Source organism: Chenopodium quinoa, unplaced genomic scaffold (genome assembly GCF_001683475.1).
Source record: "Chenopodium quinoa cultivar QQ74 unplaced genomic scaffold, ASM168347v1, whole genome shotgun sequence".
NCBI lineage: Eukaryota > Viridiplantae > Streptophyta > Magnoliopsida > Caryophyllales > Amaranthaceae > Chenopodium > Chenopodium quinoa.
In genome coordinates, this window is record NW_018742345.1 from 4,345,364 (window position 1) to 4,366,515 (window position 21,152).

The following is a 21,152-nucleotide window of genomic DNA, read 5'->3' on the forward strand; positions in this document are numbered from 1 at the left end:
GTCAGATGGGGGGGGGCACCATTTTGCGGCTTTCTACAGAAATCTCGGAGTTTGGGCTCTGATGTAAGAAAGGCCATTTTTCTCTCATTTCAGGTGCTCTTTGTGAGCTTTTTACATGTGTCATCTTCCCATTGGGACACGTGTCACCCTTTGATTAGTCCATGTGTCACTATGGGATTGGACCACGAGTAAGGGGTATTTTTACCCTAAACACCAAGCAATTAGGAAGGGCGGGGGGGGGGGGGCTTTGCTATACACAGCTTTCCCATCCTATAAGAAATTTCTACACACAGCCATGACCCCTTCAATAACCTTCTTCGGTACCAGAAAGATATTAGCTCAATAGGTATGCATAGACAAATGAACAGAGTTGATCAACACCCCTCTTGCAGTAGAGTCCTCCCTCCCCTAATTCTTATCTTAGCAACAATTTTACTAATAAGAGCTAAACAGTCATCATGAGAAAGCTTTTTTGCATTTATCTTAATCCTCAAATGTCTGAAAGGCAAAGATTTTTCCTAAAATCCTGAAGTATCAATGATTTCGTGCTTCACATCCTACTGCACATTGCAAAAATACATGATTCAACTTCACCCCTCTACACCTAGGATGAAAATTGAAATTCTTAACATTCTCAATTCCTTTAAAAATTCTTGATAAGTTCTCCATACATATCACAAACAAAAGAGGTGATAAAGGATCACCTATCTCAGGCCCCTTTTGCGAGGAAAAAAACATTTAACTTCACCATTGTAGAAGAAGTAACACACTCCATGATTAAACATACAAAGTGATTAGCAAAATTAAGTCCATGAAAAATATCTTCCAGAAAAACTCAAATCACATAGTCATATGTTTTCTTGATATCTACTTTGAACATACACCCAGGAGGAGAACTCTTCCTTCGTCTATATCACCCTATCAAATCTTGCACAATACAAATGTTGTGATAGATTCTTCTCCCAGCTACAAAACCTAACTGACTCAAAGAAATAATTTTAGGCAACACCTTCTTCAACCTGGAACGTAGAAGCTTTGTAATGACCTTGTACATCACATTACAACAGGCTATTGGCCTAAAGTTAGTAATAGAAACTGGTTGATCACATTTTGGAAGCAAGACCAAATTTGTACAGTTAATTTCCTTCGGTAATTTTCCTGAATAAAAAATTTCCTCAATAGCTTCATAAATATCTTCCCCCACCACACTCCAGCTAAGCTTGTAAAAAGAACTATTAAACCCATCAGGGGCCTAGGGCCTTGATTCCTAAAATCCCAAACATGGCCTTCCTTATCTCTTCTTTAGTAAAAGGAGCACTCAAAGCAGTAGCTTGCTCCTGGGACATAGTCTTTCTTAGACAAATAATACTATGATCCACTTTAACAGAACAAACATGCTTAGGTCCCAATAACCATTGATAACACTCCACAAAGGCATTACTAACCTCATTTTAAGAGTAGCACCGATTCCCATTCATATTAGAAATAGCCACCACTCTCTTTCTATAAAGCACTAACTTTCAAGTTTCTAAGAAAGAAACTTGTATTATCATCACCCATTTTTAACCAAGAGATCTTACTTTTCTGCTGTAAGAAAGAAAAATAATTTTTCCTTAGAGTATAAAATCTAGTAAGCACCTCAGATTCCTTTTCCTGCAAACTATAACTATGATCATTGTAGTTAATCATAATCTGCTTTTGAATATCAACCAGTTCATCTTTCACTGATAAAAATCTAGTTCCCACCTCAGAATATTCACTTTTATTCAAACCTTTAAGAGCATCTTTCACTTGTTTCAATTTTTTCACAACTTGAAACATTTTCTTCCCATACACTGTAAAACTCCCAGCATCTCTAACCAATTCATCAAATGCTGGATTATTACCCCACATATCAAAGAATTTGAAAGGTTTAAGCCCAGACCTCACTTGTTCCTCAAACAAAGTAATAGCTAGGCAATGGTTAAACTAGAGCTCAGGGTTATTATGCACATAAGACCTAGGGAAATCTCTAAGCCACTCAGAGTTTATCAAGGTTTTGTCTATCTTGCATCTCTCTGCTGCTTATTTGTCCAGGATAACTTAGCACCTAGCTGAACCATATCCTGCAAGTCACAACATTCCACACAATCTCAAAAAGGTCTCATCTCCCCAAACATTATTTGTCTCCCTATTCTGTTATCAGAATTCAAAGGACAGTTGAAATCTCCAAAACAATCCAAGGCCTAGCTTAGTGCGGCTACTAGCAAAGTACCCTAACTGATTCCAAAGCTCACTCCTAACATCAATATCATTTAAACCATAAACAAACGAGCAGTCAAATCCCTTTTGCAAGGTCTTATTAACAACCTTTGTATGAATGATTTGAGGCCCAGCAAACACAATATCTACATTGAATATGTCTTGCAACCAAGCTACCAATATTCTACCACCCTTATCTTGACTAAAATTGTAGTCACACACCAACTAGAAAACATTCTCTGATAAACATCAGGAAAATTTTCAATAGACACCTTAGTCTCCAAAAGACAACATAAGCCGATATTATTCTGAAGCAAATAATTCTTGGGCTATTTAAGCCCCTAATATTCCACACAATAGCTTTATCCATACCCCTTTTCAGGAGTAACATCACCACCCAAAGTTTCTTTAGCTACAAGAACATCTCCAACCATGACCATTGCCTCATCACTACCAAGGGATTCAAAAGCATTTCTAACTCCCCCCCCCCCCATTTTGTTCAGGTTGCCTAATAGGTGTAGACACCTAAAAATGTCTCCCCAAAACCAAACCCGATGATGAACAACCTTTCACCGCCATTATTGGTCGGGTTGAGTTTTTAATTTTTGGAGTGCTTAAATCCATATTTTCATTTCATAAACCAACCCAATTCCTAGCCCATTTCCAAAAAAATAACTTATTTTCCTCTTTTCGTGCCTTTAAACCCAAAATAATTCATTTCGTGTCCTTTAAAATCATTCATTTCGTGTCCTTTTTATAAAAACGTTTAATCCAGTTTATTTTGGTATAGAATATGGGTCCAATGATTTAATAGTTGGATGGGGCTTTAAAAGATCTTTCCAACGATATATTATAAGCCCAAATCCGAGTTATAACGAATAAGTTATGGCCAAAATATTAAATTGAGCCCAAACCGAACCCACCTTACCTACGACCCAATGATCATGTGGAGGGTCCAAATTATTTAATCCCATTCCTAAACCAATTAGGATTAATTGGAAGCTTCTACAAGTTTCTAAAATATCTTAATTATCCTTTTTGAAAAAATAAGATTAAAGAGTTTGAAATTGAATAAAACTCCTTTTTTTGAAAGTCCTAATTTTATCCGAATTGAAAGTCGCTCAAAGATAGACAGATATGAATTTCGTGCCTAATATTTTTTATCTGAATTTTATCTAGTTGGATAGCCCTTGAAATTATCTTTCCAATGATATATTATAATATCAATTCCGAGCTATAACGGAAAAGATATGAATAAAATGTCAAACTCAATCCAAAACTGACACCGTCTCACTATTTCGGCCATATCTTTTATTCTATAAAATATTTTAATCTGATTTTAATTGGGTTAGAAAGTAGACTTCAAGATCTTTCCAACGATATCTTATTCATCTTATTCCGATTTCTGGATCAAAACATATGATAAAAACAAAAATCGCAAAAACTGCTGTCTATCGAGTTTTATTCCGATTTAATTCGAATCTTTTTCTTGATTCTTCGGCCTTCTTTTTTCTAATTTTTCTTAAATAAACCTGGTCCACAATAACATTATTGTGGACCAAACTTATCACGTGACTTTACTCAGCTTAGTTTACTCTTCTCTCCTCTCCTCTCCTATTTTCTTACATATTAATTGCTCCTCCTTTATTTTGACAATTAATCTGACACTTTCTCTCTCTTACCTTCTTCCATTTTCTCTCTCCTCAACTCGAGTTCTTCAATGGTGAGAACCAGAGGAGGTGGTACATTTCAACGAAAACGCGGCCTCCATTCTTCTGCTACAAAAGTCGACGAACCACAACCTTCAGGTAATCTTCGTTTATATCTTTTTTTCTGCAATATTTAGTTGATTAATTGTTGTTTTCTTTAATTGAAATTATTTGGATGAATTTTGTATGAATTTTTGTTTGAATTTTGTTTCGTAGTGAAGATATAGGGTTTTGCGATGCTTGATTGTTATTTCGTTCAACTTTGATTGTTTTTTGTTTTGTGATTCAATTTTATTGATAATGTGTTGTTGTCGATGATTATTTGTGTAAATTTGAGCTGATTATTTGTTGTTTTTCTTTAATTTAAACTATTTGTATGAATTTTTGTTTTAATTTTGTTTTGTGGTGAAGATATAGGGTTTTGCTATTTTCGATTTTTATTTTCTTTCAATTTTGATTGTTTCCTGTTTTTTCATTCAATTTTATTGTTAATGTGTTGTTCTCGATTAAGATTTGTGTAATTTTGAGCTGATTAATTGTTGTTTTTCTTTAATTGAACTATTTGCATTAATTTTGTTTCGTACTGAAGATCTAGTGTTTTGTGAGGTTTGAATGTAATTTTGATAGCAATATGTTTCATGTATGATTTGTTAATTGTGCTTTATATAATAATTATAAAAATTGTCAAAGGTTACTATAATATACATTTTGATTTCTTTTGTATACAAATGTTGTCAAAGGCTTGAAGAAGAATACTAGAGCTAAAAAGAAAAAGAATGTTCCTGAGCAAGATGTTTCCAGAGAGCTTCATGAGCATCAGGCAACTGGTTCACCTTCGTCCCGGCAAAAGAGAACTCGTGAAGATGAACCTGAACCTAGTGATCAAGCTACTGCTCTTGTTCGTGTTAAGAGGCAAAGGATAAGAACAAATAAAGCAACAGTTGAAGCTGGTGGTGATGTACCTATGTAAGTAACTTTGTTTACTTTGTAGTGTTCTCAAAAAATTAGATTCAACATGCATGTTTGTGTGACTTTGCATTATTATTTCTATTTTGCAGATTGCGACCATTTAAAACTAAATGTAGGCCTTTGCAATTGGTTGACTTGATGTCTAACTTTACTGATGCTCAAAAATTTTCTGTGAATGAAATCGGCTTTGGAGGGTTGTTATCATTGAAGTTGAAAAGGAATCCTACTAGTATGTATAGGTGGATAATTGATTGTTTTGACTGTGGTAGCTGCATGTTTTCAATAGACAATAGTAAGGAGTTTGTGGTCACTGAATATGATGTGTATGACGTATTTTGCCTTCCTTTGAACCCTAATAATGTTGAGGAGATACCTCAATCTACTAATAAAAGTAATCCTGACTTTGTTTTCAAACATAATTGGAGGTTGAATTTTGGGTTGGCAGATGAAAATGACCAAATTCCAGTTAATTTGTTAGAGGATAGGATACCTACTTTAAATCAAGGTGGAGATGAGTTTAAGCAACTCTTTGTTATGCATGCAATATCCTCTTTTTTGGTTCCTACTTCTAACCGAACTGCTGATCTTAGGATTGCTAAGGCACTTGATGATGTTGGACAAATTAAAAATTTGAATTGGTGTAAATATGTTCTTGAAAAACTGTGTGAAGGTGTTAAAAGTTACCAAAAAGGAGAAATTCAAAATTGTTGTGGTTGTATTTTGATGTTGGAGATTATTTACTTTCATAGGTTGAAATTTAGGAATGTTGAATTAAGTACTTCTTTACCCTTAATTCAACATTGGAATGATGAGTTGATTAGGGACAGAATTAAGAAGGAAGAGTTGTCGAAAAGTTTTGGGTCAGGGATTTTGCTCTGTGATGTGTAGCCTGTTAGTCGTAAGCTGAATTTTCAGGATGCTCCTGTGGGTACTACAGGGGGAAGTGTGGGAAATGTTGAAAATGTTAGGGAGGGTAATGATGTACCTGGTACAATACAGTTTAATCTCCCACCAGGTTCGATGTCAGATCAGGAGATCCATTCATCTGCTATTGATGTAAGGAATAGCTGACTTTTATTTCTTTTTTTTTTAATTATTGGATTTGATTTCAATATTTATACATGATTTTTTTAATCTCTTTGCAGCCTGTTCATGAACAATTTTTGTTCATGAAAAGAGATATGAATGTGATATCTTGTTTTTACAATGACAACATAAAACAGATTCTTCTTTCACACCGCAATGAGATCCACAATGCTCTTGGTATTAATGATTCTCAGGATGATCATTTTTTTTGGATCCTCAAGTTCAATCTGTGATTGATGAGATCTCTGAACTTGCTATTTGGGTGACAAAAATGCCCGAGGTGTTGGATCAAGTTTATGCATTTGAGCACAACAAGACAAATGAAGGGAGGGAGGAAATTAGGGAGGAAAATAGGGGAACTGTACCTGTGATTGGCTTTGAAAATATTATTACAAATGGAGGGTCCAGGTGTTCGATTGCTTTTTAAATCTGATGAAAGGCTCATTGTTATTTCACACTTTTTGAAGTCAAATAACAAGGAAATGAAGCTATTGGATCCATTAGTCTTAGAGATTGTTGACTATTGCATTATCAATGATTCTTGTTTGCCTCCTAAGTAAGTAAGCTTTTGTTTGATTACATTGTTTTTCTTTTATTTTTTTATTTATTTATGAAGCACTTTTTTAATTCTTATTTTGTATTCTTTGACACAATGAACTATTGGTATGCTTTCATGAAAATCATTTGATTCAAAGGCAAGAGTTCTACACATTAGGAGAGCCTTCTGAAATCATGAGCAGTAGTATTTTGGATTGATGGGCGTTGCTTCTCAATGAAAATCAGAAATTTCTTAAGGATGGATCTCGAAAATTGTACTTTGGTTCTTCAATTAGTGTGAGTTGTTTGATTATTTCAATGTTTATACATGTTTTTACTTTTCACTTTTTTTTTTATTTTTTTAAATGTTATGAAGGTTACAATAGTAGAAGTTGCCGGCAGTGATGACAATTCACAACTAGTGGACAATGTATATCAAGAATTGGAGGAGTGGATGAAAATAGCTTGCAATAATTTTAATTTGTCAGAAGTGGAGCTGGTAATACTTTCTTTTTTTGATGCTATGATAATATAGTCCCTTTTTTTTATGTTGTAGTTACCTTTATTTAAATGAGAGTGCATATTGTAAAATACTGTTAGAAAGTCTACATTATAAATTGTTTTGGTTTCTACTGGTACTTTATATACAATTGTTTTGGTAGTTGTATTTTTTTTTATGTTGTAGGTACCTTTATCACAATTACAAATGATATGTGTTTTTTTTATTGTTAATTATGATATCTTTGTTGCAGATATTTTTACCTTGTCTAAGTGGCAATCACTATTACTTATTTGTGGTGAATTTGACTCAAGGAAAAATTCAGTTTATTGATAATCTGAATTATGATGAGGATGGTCGTAACTTCTTGAAAAAGTTATCTAGTCTCTTGGTATTACTTTCTCACTCTTCCATATTTTCACTATTTTCTTGTCTAAAGGTTTTTACAGTGAGTTTAGTAATTAGGATTTGGACAAATTTTAAACTAGTTTACATTTTATAATGACTCTTAATAGATCATTTAATGTGACTGTGATCTGATTATATGATTTTTTGGTAGTGTGATATGATCAGTACCTTCTTTGATCAAAGACTTACTCAATCTAGAGCTATGGTTGACTATGCTTTGGAGTTTCCTACTTTGAATTGGAGATCTAGCAAAGATAATTCAGATTCTGGTGTTTATACTGTAATGAGTATGCTTTTATTCAATGGAGCTGATGAGTTTAAATGTGAAATTTTAAAAACAGTTATGGTTCTATTCCTTTTAACTTATTTCTTTTATTTCTTTTAATTAATATCACAATATCTTATATTGATTATATACTTTTTTAGGCTTCAAATAGGAAGATTCTCCGGGTTCAAATTGCTGCATCTTTATTGTTATCTGATATGAATGAAGTTAGATCAAATGTAATTGGTAAGGTGGCTGAATTCAAACCTGATAGGCAGCGTCTTTCAAAAGAGGTTGAAGAAAGAAGGAAGAAAGAGATTGAGCAGAGGAAGAATAAGAAGAAGCAGACTGTAGACAAGAAGAAGAAAGGAAAGGCTTAAGATATCATAATTTTCTTGAAACTAAGAAAGGAAAGGCTTAACATTGTGTAACTGATTTTAAACTTAGTTGTTATCATAATTTTCTGAAACTAAGCAAAGTACTTTGAAGAATGTACAGCTAATTAGTATCCATTCAACTTTTGTGTAGGTTATTGAATGAAGAATGGAAAAATATTCATTTTGTGTAAACAAGCTTTTGCCAATATATTATGAAAATGGTATATTGTTTGTTTAATTCAATTATTAAAGATCTCTGTTATCTTATGTCACTATATGTTAAAATAAAGTCACTATATTATTTATAAGGTCTTTGTTTGGTTCAAAAAGGTCACTTCATTACCATAGGTCACTATATGTTAAAATAAAGTCACTATATTATTTATAAGGTCTTTAGTTGGTTTAAAAGGTTACTTCATTACCATAGTTCACTATATGTTAAAATAAAGTCACTATATTATTTACAAGGTCTTTGTTTGGTAAAAAAAGGCCACTTCCTTTTCAATATTTTATAGTGTCAAAAGTAAGGACTATGTTTTAAATTAATGGTAATTATCATAGGTCACTATATGTTAAAATAAAGTCACTATTTTATTAATAAGGTTACTATTCTAAATATAAAGGTAACTAAGTCAAAATTATGGACTATGTTAACTAATGGTAATAAACTAACAATATAAGGGTATTATATAAAGATCACTATATTGTAAAAAAAGATTACTATTTCAAGAAGTATATATCTCAAAATTAAAGGTTACTATGTTAATCATAAAAGATACTATATTATAATAATCAGTATTTAAGATTTGAGCATTTCAATTCCTTGATTTGTTATCTGTTGATCACAGGAAACATTGAAACAGCTTTAACAACTAAAAGGAGCCTTCTGTGTAGGACAGCAAATTACCAATTAACAACAAGTTTAGAGAAAAAAGCTTTGTGTATAAGGTATTACAGTACTCATGTGCTTTATTCCTTGTTTCTTTGAAAAGAAATAAGTACAATTAAGATCAGATCAAAAGACATAATACTATAACAAAGGACACTATGTCAATCATACAAGACACTATATCATAAAAAAAGACACTATATCTTAAAAAAAAGAAACTATATAAGTATTTAAAAGATATAAAGTTTCCAAGAATGACAAATAAAAGGTAACCATGTAACAATTCAGGTTACTATGATAAAAAATATTGTTCTTAAGATAAAATTTGATGTCTTAAAACTATCAGAGTATATACTTATTATTAATATTTGGTGTTTTGGCACCAAATTCTCTATGTTTCCTCCTCTTCCCCTTTTTCATGTAGTCATAGCTTCCTGGAATCCTTTTATTTGATTGGTCTCCTTTAGTTTTTGCAAGAGCTGGGTCTAGTACTTGAACCACATTAGATGAAGTTGCTTCTGAATTCTCTTCTACACCTGTAGTGTTCTTAGAATGGTTGTCAGTTGACTTCATAGCAGAAATAATCTCATCAATTTTGCACTTGAATCTTTTGCATAGCTTTCTTCTAACACTTTCCTTGCTTTTTCAAACTTGTGGCTCTTAAGGATTAAACTATAATACTTCCTCACCATGTGTAGCCGCCAGGGTGTGAAGTTGTTTAATGTTCCCTTCTTCCTTTGCTCTGCCTCAATACTCTCCCAAACTTTATCCTTAGCCACTTTAGTCCACCTGATAGATATGTATTGCTCTGGGATTTTTTCAACAGAATGCATATGTAAGATTCTAAGGCTATGAAAGCATAACCAACCTGACTCTTCAAAATTCTTGCATGGACATTGAGTTGTTTGGTTAACAGGATCATAAGTTACTGCTTGAGTTGTGCCATCTCTGCCTTCAAGGTACACTTGGTAAACCATTTTGTCTCCATTAATGAATAGCAGTTTAGTTTGAGATCCAATGGCTAGGTTGAATTCTTCTTCAAAGTCCCTGAATAATGTATGTGTATAAACCTCAGCAGCATGTTTTAGTAAGGCAGACATTGGATAGCTTGAAGTAGGAATTGATTTTATGCCATTGAACTCATAAAAATCCTCATTCCTTCTCCAAGTCTTCACTATCTTCTGAAATATGTTGTAGAATTCTGTCAAACTTGTTTTCTTGTTTGCTTTGAATCCCACTGCATGATTTGTGCTCTCACTTCTCTGTGATGACAAGATTCCCGCGGATAAAAAGTCCTTACTTAGAGTTGTTGACCACTTGTGCTTTAGTGAGTATAACCTTTTGAACCAACTATTGTTTTTCAGTTTGTACTTTGTCATCATTGAATCCCAACATACTTCAAACTGAGCTTCATTAATACAACCACTCAAGCATTTCATGAAAGCAGCTTTGAATGTATCATCACTCTTCAAAACTCCAAATCTCGTTACAGCATTTTGAATCAAGTGCCATAGACATAATCTATGTCTAGTATTTGGAAATACCTGCACATTTTTATACAGTTACTATAGTTTCAAAATTGGTTATTGCATTTAAAATATAGGTAACTATATAATTTTAGTACAAACATATTTAGATGTAGTGGTATTCAAAAAGTTCCTTCAAAATTAGAAATTTCCTTTGGTATTGCTGCTGCCATGGCTACATCTTGGTCTGTAAACAGTGATACAGGACATTTACCACCCATTGCCTTTTTGAAGGTCTCAAATAACCACACAAATGAATCTGTGGTCTCATCACCAATAAAAGAACAAGCAAACATAGTGTTCTTCCAGTGGTTGTTTATTCCTACAAAGGGTGCACAGATGAGGATGTAACGATTAGTCCTATATGTGGTGTCAAATACAGTGACATCCCCATATATTTTATAATCTTCAAGCATCATGGAATCCCTCCAAAACAAGTTACAAACCCTTCCATCTGAATCCAACCTTACTCTAAAAAAGAAGTTAGGGTCCTCAGAATAAGCTTCATGTAGTTTATCACAAACTACTTGAGAATCTCCTACTTCAATGGCCTTTATTTTCAGTTTATAACAATAATTCATGTGGTCTTTCACTGTATGACCAATAGCATCTTCTCCACCAGCTTCATTTGACATGTAATTAAAGGATTCCATAGGTCTTAGTCTAGATTCTTGCATGGCCTCAATTACTTGCCCTTTAATTCCAGTCATTGCACGCTCTGAACGGTGGAAATGGTTCCATTGTGGTCTAGTGAGTGGATGATTGTGCACCAACACATGCTGAACTATCTCCAATTGCCCTTCCTCATTCAATTTTGCTATTATCAAAGCATTACAGTTTGTCCTTGTTAGTGGAACTCTCCTACTTTGTCTTGTTTTTTTTAACTGAAGAACTTTCCTCTGTCAAGAGTTCTTCTGCAATTTTTTCCTTCTTTTTACCAGAATTTCTTAATCCTGCTGCAGAACATACAAAGAACTTTTTGGTGATGATATCTTTAGTTCCAATTTTGCTTGTTTGTTTTGCTTTTCTAACACTAAAACCAACTGCAGCAGCATGTTGACAATACAATTCATGTATTTCCGCAAGTGTTGCTCGAGTTTCTCCTACTAACCAACCACTAATCTCATCGTTATTACTTGCACCTGTTATTTTAAAAAATAGATCACTATACTATCACTAAAGGCAACTATGTTACTTAAAAGTAGCTTTGCATGTCAGAAAAGCTTTAACAAGCATCATATAAGTACAATGTATTTATTTTTAAAAATAGATTACTATACTATTACTAAAGGCAACTATATTACTTAAAAGTTGCTTCATTATGCATAATCGCTTAATTTTCAATCAACATCAATTACACTTAATCGCTTAACTTTCACAATTACGCATTAATTCACAATTACGCATAATTCAATAAACATAAATTACGCATAATTACTTAATTTTCAATCAACATAAATATGCATAATCGCTTAATTCACAATTGCATAATATAATCGCCTAATTCAAATTATCAAATTAAAACCTAAATGTCTAATTTAATCTTCAAATCAAACAATTGCATAATCGTTTAATTCACATTATCAAATTCTAATATGAATTGCATATAAATATATCGTATAATACCTTGAGGTTTCATTAGAGATTGATTTTTCGTCATGAACTTCATTATCATCCTTAGCTTCAATAATAGCTTGTTCTTCATCTTCAACAGCTTCATTCAGATCGAAATTGATGACAATAATATCGAAGTTTTCTATAGTGTCCTGTATACTTCGATTTAGATGCATTTCAATTGATTGTATAGAAGAATTCTCCATGAAATTTGAAGAAATTGATTGATTAAGTAGAAAATAAAACCTAGAATTCAGTAGAATTAGAAGGAGAGAGATGAAAATTCGAGCTCTATTTTAGTTGTTAATGGCGTCGAACTGGAAGGAAATTAGTAGGTTGTGGCAGAAGAAATGCTTGTGAAACAAGTTAGTGGACTGGGTTTTGAAATAAGTTAGTAGGATGGGTTGTTCAGTGGCATGTGGCACGTGAGACCCTAAGGTTCACAATAAATTTATTGTGGACCAAGTCTACCCAAGAATTTTTGTCTTTTTTCTCTATAAATAGAGGTCATATCTCCCCTTTTCCAATCATCAACAAGCTTGATCATCAAATCCTTCTCTCTTTATCTCTTTTACACCAAAAATCATTCTCTTCTCTCTCTCCCATATTCTAAGCCTTAAACCTATATTCCTAATTACACCATGCTTCCCTTAAGCACTCCAAGGATTCTATACTAAACCCGAGGTTCTGTTTTAAACCAAGGCGTGAAAGGTATAAATAACTGAGGGTTTGAACCAAATCAAATCTATATTTATTTAATTTAATTTTCATTTGCTTTATATTTTTATTGAAATTACTAACAATTTATTCATGATGTAGCAATTTAAAGGAACGCGCAGAATGTGAGTAATTAATTAATTTAATTACTCTTATTTTATTTTAATATTGCTAGTATCATGATTAGGTTAATTTTATATTTGATTTGACTAACGCTATTATTGTTAAATTGCTTCCAATATTAATGTTTATTCTATTATTATTATGATCACCATATTGCATGTTTAAAGGGAATATGTAGTTGAAAATCACGCCTAATAAGATAATTTGGACAACCGGCTTAGGTTCCTTTTTAATCTTGTTGTTAATTTAAGTGATCACAAATATTTTGAATTATGTGTTGCATTAATATTCAACCAATTTAGCATAATAATAGTTTGGAGCAAATTTAATATTTTGTTTGCATGTTTTGAGTTCGCAGAAATCACTTTTCACTATAAGAATCGAGTAGAGGCCAATACGGGCGAATGTGACTCCATGACTCACTTCGTACCATCATCCCCGATCCTCCTTTCGTGGTTGCGAACCATGCGGAGTTAGTAATCTTATGGATTATGAAGGGGTGTAACCTTCACGGGTCAATCGTTGTTGCCTTCGTTGTCCCTTTATCGTGGTTGTCTTTTATGATCCGTGAACGGTTTACAAGTTCCTTAAAAACTTGTTGGCGGCTCCTTACTTTCCTTGTCCCTAATCGTATGTCAATTCCCACTTCCTATGAGTGCTAAGCATATTCACCACATGTTTTAACGTAGGCGCACTTCGAGCGACGCCTACAATAGGACTCACCTATTTGTTGCCAGTAGGGACAAACATAGGATCCAAAGTTGTTAGGACATTCTTTGAAATCTTCTCCAACTCTAGAACCTCCCCACTTGCACCACCTTAGGTCTCCAAATCTTCTTTATCTTCTTAGTATGACAATATTCCTCAGATTGCCCCAAACCTCCACATGCCACACACCATTTAAGCCTACAATCCCAAGCAACCGATTCGACAAACAGAACACCCTTTTCATCCAGAAATTCAATGTTATCACGGAAATCCTGCTTCAAATCCATTCCTACAAAATATCTCACATAAGCCACCCTATTTCTAGCCAATGTTGCTGCATCAGTTTTAATCGGTTTCCCAATTAATCTTATTATCTTCTCTAAACAAGCCTTCCCCCAATACTTCAACAGCAAATCATGAAGTTGAACCCAGATTGGTATTTTAGTCACATCATACACATTCAACTCCATCCCATCCTCCCATTGTTTCAAACATACATGTTTTTTTATCCATTAACAAATTCAGCTGAATTAAAGATTTATCTCGTGATTCAACATTCAAAAAACGAATTAGAAACACTCCTTTCTTCAATGGATTCACCTTATTATCAATGTTAGATTTTCTCTTAATTCTCCAACAAAACTTCTCAAAGGTCTTAATATAAGGATTAGCAGCAACAGTACGTAAAAGTAACTACCCCCAAATAAAATAATCCAATTCACCCTCAATATCATCCATAGTCAATTGCAAAACAGGTTTTTCAATACAATAAGACCTTCTAATATCAACAGAATCAATCAGATGAGAAGAAATAGGTACCTGAGGATTCAGAGCAGACCCTCTATTTTTCGAACCCAAAAACCCATTCTCAATAACCTTCAAAGCAGTCATCCATTCCAATAACTTTGATTTCTCCCTAGAATTGGTTATCATTTCCTCCAAAGATTGCTCAAGAGACAAGATACATCGCTCCAATTCATCCTGTACATCAAACTCCAATGGCGGAATTTGACCCACATTTCCTTGCGATTTCGTCTTCTGCCCAACCGCTTATTGACTAATAAATCAAATCCTCATCTTCCTTACTGAGTTCCGCCGCCATATCCTCCCCCTTCGAATTCTGCTTACCCTTTTACTTCCTTGCCATGGAAGAGAAAGCTAGAGAGAGAAAACTATACTCCACGGATTTGTTTTCCTTACTTTTGTTTTTCTTCTTGGATTAAAGATTATAATTTTTGGATATTTGGAAAGCATATGTTGAGACAAGACTATGGATGATTATGTTATTCCGAACTTAAAAGTCATAAATGATATGATGGTCGAACAATTTATATTAACACTATTAAAGTCAAAATGTTGCACTTATTTTAAAGAAAAAGAGGAAGTACTAATGTTTGATTTTATATTAAAATATTATGGCCAAAGTGACAAATTTAAATAATGCAAATTTTAAAGTTAACTAAAGTCTAAAACATTTTTTTTTAAGAATTGTTGACACATTATAATTTTTGTCTAAAAATAATAAGAAAACTAATTAGGCCTTAATTCTCATGATTTTTTTTTTTGTTTTAGTATTTGCATGTCAGACATTTAGGATTATTGGGGAGGTAAATGTATTCCTACCTTAAGCACCTTCATTTGGTAAGATTCGATCCTCTCGACCTATAAGTAAGAATCTTTTCAAGTGAACCAACACTTTGTTGATTGATTACGTATAACAAATGCCTAGCGTAAAATAACAAAAGAGGGAAAATAGCTTTTGGATTTAGGATTGAAGGGACGAAAATAAGAAATACTCCTTACTACTCCCTCTGTTTTTAAATACTTGCTCCATTTTTCCATGCGCGAAATTTTAGGAGAAATTGGAGAAAATAATAAAATATGCAGGTAGTGGGATTGGTAGAACAATTAAAAAATATAAAAGACAAAAGTAGTAGAGAGAATTGAAGAAGAGAGAATACATGTTGGGTCCACTAGGTAGGAGAAATTAATTAAATATTGTAAAAGCTTTCCTAAAAAAAATATGGAGCAAGTATTTAAAAACGACCGCAAATGAAAAATGGAGTAAGTATTTTAAAACGCATGGAGTACATAATTCTATAATAGTGCATACTATTCTGACATAGGTTGATAGGTAAAGAGGCAACAAAAAGTAGAGATGGCACAACAAATGATGTGGTTACAATTACAGCCAACGCCATCCTCGACTTGGGCTACTCCTCGTCTCACTCTTTCTAAACCCAATCAATGGAATTTGTGTCGCCTTCCGTCGCTTAAGACCTTCACAAAGCTTAGAGCATCCGTTGAAGATACTACGAATGACACTTCTTCCACTCCTCTTCTTCAGCTACATCACCTCAACCAAGTCAGCCCTTCACTAATCTCTCTTTTTTTTCCTTTTTTTTTTGGTAATATTTTGTTGATGAATAGCTGAGTTTTGTAATTTAAAAAATACGTAGTTGTTTTATTCTAATTTTGTGACTGAATTTGTATTCCTATTTTCCTACTGCAATTTCTTCTCGGGATTTTTTTTTTCATCATTTCCTTATTATTTTTTTTTTTTTAATTTTTTTTTTTTTTTTTTTTTTTTTTTTTTGTGGGTTTGCTTTGATTATTTTGGTTGGGGCAAGTAGTAGCTGTAGTTGTCGCAGAATTAATGCCTTAATAGTTGAATTTGGGTACGAAAGAATGGTAATTGTAATGAACTCTGGATATTTGTAGTCTTGCATAACATATTGGTTAGTATTTCAATTAGTATTATATTCTTCTGGATCATGTACTTCATACCAATTATGTTTAAGTTATTTTGTCTAAACCTTATGTTATTTTGTTTAAATCTTGTATTATTTTGCTAAAATAGTGTGTTATTTACCTATTTACTTCAACAACACATCAAAAAAAGTATGTAAGATTGAAATAACATGGACCGATTTAAAAATAACATATATACCTAGTATTATATATATATATATATATATATATATATATATATATATATATATATATATATAGGGAGAGACTCATATGAGAACACCTTTTATGTGAGAAAACTTCATGTGTGAGATGTTCTAAATGTTATAATATGTTAAGGTAGATTTTCTAAAAATAAATTAAACCCATCATTTTCAACCTTAACATTATCTCTCCTCACCAACACTATCCAATCTCTAGTTCCTCTGTCACCACCACCGCATGTTCCATAGCCTTTATGTCGTCACCTCCACCACCATCATTCTTTCTCTTCTCTCCGACGTCATGGCTAACACTCTCTTTCCTCTCCACGACGACCACCATCGCCACATGCTCAAGAATTTCATGTGTTTTGTATCAACTTTTGAACAATTGTAGTCAAGAATTCAAGTTGTGAAGCTTTATTAAAGGTAAACCAAACTTAATTAACAGTTTAATATGTGAAATCAAAATTTTTCATCCAAATCAATCAAATTAGGCAACTTATAGAGTTTGAAATTGCAAGGAATTTAATTAAATATAAGAAACTAAACAACAATTCATATGTTTTTGTTACCTTGGAAATCAAGAATAAATTGATTTCGAATCAATCGTTGTAAAAATCGAATTTTAATTCGTGTTCTATATTAACGAACTATGTTCTAAAAAATTTAAGTATGTTCTTAAAACTGTTACATATGTTCTAAAATATGTTGCATATGTTCTAAAAATATTGCATATATGTCTAGATTTGTTTTTTAGTTCAAGGTCTTAAAATTTGAGTATAATGTTCCAATTAAAATTATATTTTGAAAAGCTAAGTTTATTCTTCTAATAACTATTACATATGTTAAGAATAATAAGAATTTCATTCATATCAAAATAACATAAATTTTTGTTAGAACAAAGCTGGATGTGTATGTAGAAAGAAGGTAGGAAAACATATATATATATATATATATATATATATATATATATATATATATATATATATATATATATATATATAATGTGAAATAATAAGAATTTCATTCATATCAAAATAACATAAATTTTTGTTAGAACAAAGCTGGACGTGTATGTAGAAAGGAAGTAGGAAGATTTCTTATACTATTCTAATATGTACAAGAGTACTTTATAAGGGGTGAGAGATGCCTTCTACATTATTGTGATGCAATGAAGAGATAACTTTTGGCATTTCAACTACTCCAAATAACTCTAGTACATTCAAGTTTATTTACTAATTTCTTCACTAATTGCTGAACACCAAAAATATCATTTACTATCAATTTTATAGAATTGAATTACAATGAAATAATCGATGTTGAATAAAAAAAAAAATAATATGCAAGTATTAAATAACATGTACTTATTTTAAAATATAACACACACACACATATATATATATATAAGGAGGATTTTTCTTATGTGAAAACACTTTTTATGCTCTTAATTTTTACTCGTATGTTCTAAATTTTAAATCCGGTGTTCTAAACTTTTTCCCAGGTGTTTTAAATTGAATTTGATGTTCTAAATTAGTACTCACATGTTCAAAACCATAAATTATTTAAGTTAGATGATATAAATTTCGAATGACTTATTTCGAAATTTTAACTTATATGTTCTAAATTTTAAAATGTGCGTGTGTTACAAGGTTTTTAGTTATCAATATATACCTATACTAAAGGCGAAACCAGAAATAACACTTGTCATAACCTGGTTAAAATTTTTCCCCCCAAAAGATGTTTTTTTTTTCCAAAGCTTCTAATAGAAGTATTTAATTTAATACTTACTTTACAATAATATTTCTTTTCTATCTGGCAAGTATATTCATTTTACGCATTCAACAAAGATTTATTTATTTATTTATTTTATGACGGGAACAAAGTCATAATATACAATAATGTAATCTTATCTATAACTTTGTAATGTAATCCATAGTTATTTTTATTAGTCGTGCATGCATTTCTTCCTTCGTTTTCTTTAATGATTTAAAAAATCGTAATTATAGAACTTTCATCCTATTTTGCAATTTGATATTATTTTTTAATAGTAAAATAATTGTATTAATGTATTAAACTAATGATAAATATTGAAATTACCGTGCATGACACGGGATCTAACCTAGTATAAAATATATTGTATTACACTAAGAATAAATATTGAAATTACCGTGCATGGCACGGGATCTAACTTAGTATGTTCTAAATTCGAAAGCATATGTTCCAATTTTTACTCACATGTTCTATATTTTACTTATATGTTCAATATTTTTACTCCCATTTTATACCAAGTGTTTTAAATTTTTTATTCACATGATCTAAATTTTAAATCAGATGTTCTAAATTTTAATCATATGTTCAACATTTCATGAAGCAATTTTTTTAAAATTTTTACTCACATGTTCTAATTCTTAAATAAGATCTTCATAATTATTGCTCACACACATGTTCAAAATTATTAGTCACATGTTCTAAATTTAAATTTGAGTCACATGTTCTAAATTTTTACTCGTATTTCTAAATTATACTCAATGGCCATTATTCTATGTAATTAAGAGTAGTTTTAGAATTAAAACACGGACATTGGTCAAGACCCAAGAGTTCCTCCTCTCTCCTTCTGCCTACATATTTTCTTCGTTCTTTTTTAGCTGCAACAATTTGAGTAGTTTTAGTGAAACTGTTGCGAGTAAAAGTTAAAGGAGGAATTATTATAGAGATTGTACAAAAATAACGACTAATATGGTGAAATGTTGAATACTGCATTATGCCATGATGTAACGATGACAAATTCATAATTCTGGACAAAATTACAGGTATATAGGATATATTAGGGGGAAAAGAGTGCTGTTAGTCACTTCCTACTCATGATTGATATAAATCCTAAATATTTTAATTTTAGTCCGTTTAATTTTGTGAAAATGTCACCGAATAAATTATACTCGTTTAAGGTGTTTAATAAAATGTTGAAATTCGATTTAGGAAGTAGAAGAAAGTATTAAAGTGTTGAAGAATGCTGCAAAAACAAGAAAGGTTGAAAAAAACAAAGTTTTAACAGCTCTTTCGACGATTGAGAAGGCAAAACTCGACCCTTTGAAATTTCTTGAGACACTTGGAGGATCTAAATCACCCGGGAAGACCTGGATGCTCATTTTTACTGCTGAGGTTTGCAGTACGCTCATTTTATTTTTAATTTAATGTTTAATCTACTCAACACTACATTTTTTCTGTAATTGCATTACAGATGATTAGGTGCTGACTATGAGCTAGTTACAGAATTTTGAAAATTGTTATGTAGAAAAAACTCAAGGGTGGGCGATATTTCCCTCTAACTGCTGTCCAGAGATTTGACGCTGAGGTATGCATTGCGTGTTTGACTGTTATCTTCCTTTCTTGTTATCCTCCATAAAACGATGAGATTGAGAGTAATATATTAGTTTAACAAGCTGGATGTGTGGATTGCTGGATCCATAATTTTTCTGCTTCCATTATGGAAAGAAAGCACGTTCTGATTTTATACTTTGTTGGACCTCAAACTTATCACTCTGACTTAAGCTTGCATATGAACAGGCAAAGAGGATTGAAAATGGTGTGTATCTCGGGCCACTAGGGAGTTTGAGCTTTGAAGGAAGATTTTCATGGAAGAATAGAATACTGGCTTTCATTTTTGAGTGCATTCGTATAAAAATTGGACCACTCAGTCCTTTACAAGTAAGCCTAGGAGATCAAGACAACAGGGAGCCAAACAATAAAGATCCCTTCTTCATATGGTTTTATGTTGATGAGGAGATAGCAGTGGCCCGTGGCAGAAGTGGTGGAACAGCATTTTGGTGTCGTTGTCGCCGAGTTACTAGTACTTGACTCTCCTGGAAGCATGCACCAACACTTTTGGAAATTTGGTGATTTATATTGTTGACATTATAAATCAAATTATTTTAAGTTATAAAGGCTTATTGTACAGCTAATATGCAACTTAGTGTATGTATGTTTGCATAGTGCAGATTATATATTTACAAAGAGCTTTTTGTTACAATGTTGTATGTTCTTGAGTATACATTCATGATACATAAGTCTAATGTCTTTCCTTTCTTTCTGTGAATTTGTTCTCTGAAATTCTACAAAGAGTTAATCCTCCAGAGTGACATCTGACTTCTCAAACCAGCTTTGGCAAATCAGGTAACTTAGGCAGCCGAATCATTATCATCGATGCTGCCATTATCCTCAGCATTTAGAGATGTGTAAAGGGTACTCCTAATGCAGCCTCCCGCATTCTTTATTTTTGTACCCCTTGTAAACACATAACAATAGCAAACTTGCTCCTAGAAAAGCTAAACTATCTTAGGCCACTATGACTGCCAGTCTTTCATGATTCTCTATCAAGGCTAATTTTTAAACCCACCAACAACCATGTCACTCCATGGAAGAAAAACATAATAAGCCAATGAATAGGAAAAATTGAATGATCATTCATCAACTTCTGTTCCAAATTCCAAATGCCAAATATTGTCATGATTTCTCTCAACTAGAAATAGGACT

The 21,152-nt window shown here is 32.3% G+C and overlaps 3 protein-coding genes across 3 annotated transcripts; 1 reads left to right on the forward strand and 2 right to left on the reverse strand.

Moving 5' to 3' along the window:
• Positions 1-5,842: 5,842 nt before the first annotated feature.
• Positions 5,843-14,962, reverse strand: LOC110694347 (protein FAR1-RELATED SEQUENCE 5-like). The gene is made up of 2 exons (XM_021871523.1): positions 14,488-14,962; positions 5,843-10,524 (listed from the first exon to the last, which is right to left on the reverse strand). Exons 1-2 carry the CDS (start codon positions 14,599-14,601, stop codon positions 9,550-9,552), a joined length of 1,089 nt encoding a protein of 362 aa, XP_021727215.1. The 5' UTR covers positions 14,602-14,962; the 3' UTR covers positions 5,843-9,549.
• On the reverse strand, positions 10,535-12,673 carry LOC110694356 (protein FAR1-RELATED SEQUENCE 5-like). The gene is made up of 2 exons (XM_021871530.1): positions 12,133-12,673; positions 10,535-11,648 (listed from the first exon to the last, which is right to left on the reverse strand). The coding sequence occupies exon 2, from the start codon at positions 11,214-11,216 to the stop codon at positions 10,629-10,631; it is 588 nt and encodes a 195-aa protein (XP_021727222.1). The 5' UTR covers positions 11,217-11,648; positions 12,133-12,673; the 3' UTR covers positions 10,535-10,628.
• Positions 14,963-15,761: 799 nt separating the features above from the next.
• LOC110694361 lies at positions 15,762-20,709 on the forward strand. Its single transcript, XM_021871536.1, has 4 exons — positions 15,762-16,033; positions 19,599-19,781; positions 19,915-19,974; positions 20,187-20,709. The coding sequence occupies exons 1-4, from the start codon at positions 15,827-15,829 to the stop codon at positions 20,475-20,477; spliced, it is 741 nt and encodes a 246-aa protein (XP_021727228.1). The 5' UTR covers positions 15,762-15,826; the 3' UTR covers positions 20,478-20,709.
• Positions 20,710-21,152: the final 443 nt, after the last annotated feature.